This window comes from Myotis davidii, unplaced genomic scaffold (assembly GCF_000327345.1).
Source record: "Myotis davidii unplaced genomic scaffold, ASM32734v1 scaffold72, whole genome shotgun sequence".
Classification (NCBI taxonomy): Eukaryota; Metazoa; Chordata; class Mammalia; order Chiroptera; family Vespertilionidae; genus Myotis; species Myotis davidii.
The window spans coordinates 2,488,282-2,489,744 of NW_006284618.1; the positions used below are offsets into that span (position 1 = coordinate 2,488,282).

General features: G+C 59.9%; 1 protein-coding gene across 1 annotated transcript in view; it reads left to right on the plus strand.

Annotated features, from left to right (window-relative positions):
* Positions 1–1,463, plus strand: part of CFAP46 (cilia and flagella associated protein 46) — a 52,853-nt gene that overhangs the window by 7,083 nt on the left and 44,307 nt on the right. Inside the window, exons 10-11 of the mRNA XM_015572532.1 lie at positions 319–417; positions 637–827. Of these exons, the coding sequence (XP_015428018.1) occupies positions 319–417; positions 637–827 (290 nt within the window). The remainder of the gene's footprint in view (positions 1–318; positions 418–636; positions 828–1,463) is intronic.

The window sequence follows — 1,463 nt, forward strand, 5'->3', positions numbered from 1 at the left end:
AGAGAAGGGAGGAGAAGGGGAAGGGAGGGAAGGGGAGGGAAGGGGAGGGAAGGGGAGGGGAGGGAAAGGCTTGGAGCCCAGGAGGCACGTTTCCCTCCGTCTTCGTTGTGTGCAGCTCAGGTGGTAAAAGTTTTTTAAGTTTTCTCACTTAAATCTTTGTATCTTTTATAAACATTAAAAATTTTAAATACATTCTTGTGTTCTGATTTTTATTTGCTGAATTTCTACCTAGTGCATTGAGTTATTTAAAATTGTCGTTGAAGTTAATGGCTGTGTGTGATTGCCTTCGTGCTAAGTCTCCCTATCTGCATTGTGCAGGACCCTGGGAAGCTGATCGAGATTGAGTGCTTGGAGTATGAATTAGAAGCTCTGAGACTCGAAAGTAAAATTAAAATCTACATTCGTGTGGCTGTGGAGGTAAACCCTGCGCAGGAGCTGCGGGTGCCCGGCTGGGTGCGGGTTTCCCGCGCGCTGGCGCTGTGAGAGCCAGTTGGTGCCACATTTGAGGGTGCTAGGACGTGGCAGAGACCTCACCCTGACCCCCAGACCTCCCAGGGGCCCGCCCAGGGGCCACCCGAAGCCGGTGACTGGTACCCGTCTTTCCAGCTCCCACATTGGTCATTGTCTTTTGTGCAGACCCAGCTGAATATCATACAGAGACTGGAGGTCGTGCTGCAGCGGGCCATCCGCCTGGGCGACCCCCAGGTCATCCACGTGGTGTGCACCACGCAGTGGAACCTGTGTCTCCCGCTGCTGCAGCACAACCTGCGGCACCACCTGCGCAAGCCGCTGACCAACATCGCGGAGATCCTGGAGAAGATGGACAGGTAGCGCGTGCGTCGGCGCCCCGGGCTGCCCCCTCCGAGAGGGGTGACACGTGGGCGGGCGAGAGCGATTCTCCCACCCCAGGGATAAGGATGGAATCCAGCTCATTCTCCCCGAAGTGCCGCACGCCGGGGAAGGCACCCACCCTTAAAGGGGGCTGGAGATGCTGGGTCTCGTGTGGAAGGAGGAGGAACTCCCTTTTCCGGCTGAGATGTGGTCTCCGCCAGCTGCCTGTGGCTCCCGCACCAGTGCCAGGCGGGACGGGCCCTGGGGCAGGTGCCCTGTGAGTGGGTGTGTGTGCCTCAGCCCAGGAGACCCGGGGGCAGAGGCAGGGCTGCTGTCGAGTGGGGAGCACTGAGTTGGCAGCACTGAGAGCCGTGCGGGGTGATGACGGGGAGACAGCACCGGCGGACGGAGGTGGCGAGCCCAGCGTCATGTGTCCCTCACTCGCAGCAGCTCCTGCTAGCAGGATGCTGGTTTGCTGAGCTGCTGCTGCTCAGTCCTGGAGGCCAGGTCCCGGCTGTTGTCGCCTGCTGGGCTCGGGCCTCCCATGGTCGGCAGGGACCTCCTCTCTGTGCGAGTCCTCAAGGCGAGGCCCGTGGCACCTGCAGGGTGTGGGGGCCCACTGCACAGCACCC